Here is a 1,572-nt window from a genome sequence, read left to right as displayed (position 1 = left end):
ATCATTAACTTAACATGTGTGTAACGCAAGGCTTCTTATCCGTCACAATTATTATCATTATAATAACTCATATTAAAGCTGACAGCAATTGCCCTACAAAGATCTGAAGCAGACAGAGTACTTTTTAGGTCTGATGTTTGTCTCCTGGATCCCGAGATGTTGATGTTCTTAGATTAAAGTGGATTTGTATGTGTTTGTTTGTTGTCTAACACAACATTTCATTCTCTGTTTTACTTTTACTTAGCCCTGATCGTTTAGTGGTATCACTGTTTTTTTTTTAATTTTATTTTATCAGGACAAAAGACTTAAACATACAAATGGTTATAGCCCAATCGGTAAAGGAGCTGAGGTGAAACGTATGGCGCAGAACTGGGGACCGCACAAAACCGCCTTTCCCATTCTTTGTACAGAAGGAATGATTGATCTTGGCCTTTATCAGGGGAACGTCAATGGAGCAACATTTGAAGACTTTGTGGATGAAAAGCTATGTTCCAACTTGCTTCCATTTTATGGAATCAACCTGCGATCAGTGGTCATAGTGGGTACAAGAGAACATTTCACAATATTAGGATTTTGATCGAATTGTAAAATAATTGTTTCCACCCTTGTCCAAATTCTCTTTAAAAAAATCACTGTAAATAACCTGCCTCCATAAATTAATTTCTTCCTTTCTTATTTGTCTTTTAGATAAAGCAGCTATTCACCACCAACAAGCAGCGATTGACACAATTAATGCAACAGGAGCGATTGTTCTTTTTCTTCCGCCCTACAGTCCTGATTTCATGCCGTGTGAAGAACTTTTTGCACAAAAGAGAAGTGGTGAAGCTGACTGGACACAATCTCCATAAAGTCAGCTGATTTGAAGCAACGATCAATCATAAACTGCGACAGGTTAGTGACATCTGAAAGCCATATTTGCCTGTGTGCACGATGCTCCATTGGCACTTCATCATCCCAGCCTAAATTTATTCTACATAAATCTTGTAGAATCTTCTTGCCAATCAATATGAAAGGTGCAACAAAACCAAATGGATCAAAGACTGAGTCAACAACAGACAATATATACCTCTCTGAGTGGGGGTTTGTGCTTGAGATTAATGTTGAAACCAAATGTGTCGTTTTCTACCCTCCACTGAACACCAAGCGGGTGCTCATTTGGCAACGCATCCTTTCAAAGGTCTAGCTTCTTGATCTCTTGGCTGCGCTCCTGCTTGGGAATACTTTCCAGAACATCTCAGCTACTGCTGACCCACTTTATCCATCGAAAACCACCACACTTCAACAAGCTGGACAATTCATGAACATGGGCAATAACGAATGTGACTAATGAAAGGGACTTTAAAGAGTCATCGACATAGAAGTTGTGTCTGACGGTATTTACCACATCACAGGAGAAGTGCTGCTCATTATCATCTGCCCTTTTCCGAAGGGCAAAGTTGTCACAGGCTGGTTATGACACAGCGCCAAAAAGATGAACAGTCATCTGGTATTCTGCCAAAGCATGTGACAGGTTGCCGGCTGGTCACTGAGAAAATTTCTATGATAGGTTGCCAGCTGGTCACTGAGAAAATT

The 1,572-nt window shown here is 40.0% G+C and overlaps 1 protein-coding gene across 1 annotated transcript; it reads left to right on the top strand.

The window, feature by feature from the left end:
- Nucleotides 1-253: 253 nt before the first annotated feature.
- On the top strand, nucleotides 254-848 carry LOC113670170 (uncharacterized; the record flags this gene model as incomplete). The annotated part of the gene is made up of 2 exons (XM_027186267.2): nucleotides 254-542; nucleotides 688-848. Coding segments are annotated over 2 exons (450 nt in total), but the record flags the coding sequence as incomplete, so codon positions are not given.
- Between the last annotated feature and the right edge of the window lie 724 nt (nucleotides 849-1,572).

The sequence above is a fragment of the Pocillopora damicornis genome, chromosome 7 (assembly GCF_964200805.1).
Source record: "Pocillopora damicornis chromosome 7, jaPocDami1.2, whole genome shotgun sequence".
Lineage (NCBI taxonomy): Eukaryota > Metazoa > Cnidaria > Anthozoa > Scleractinia > Pocilloporidae > Pocillopora > Pocillopora damicornis.
Note: the sequence above shows the minus strand (reverse complement) of the source record. Positions and strands in the feature narration are given on the sequence as shown.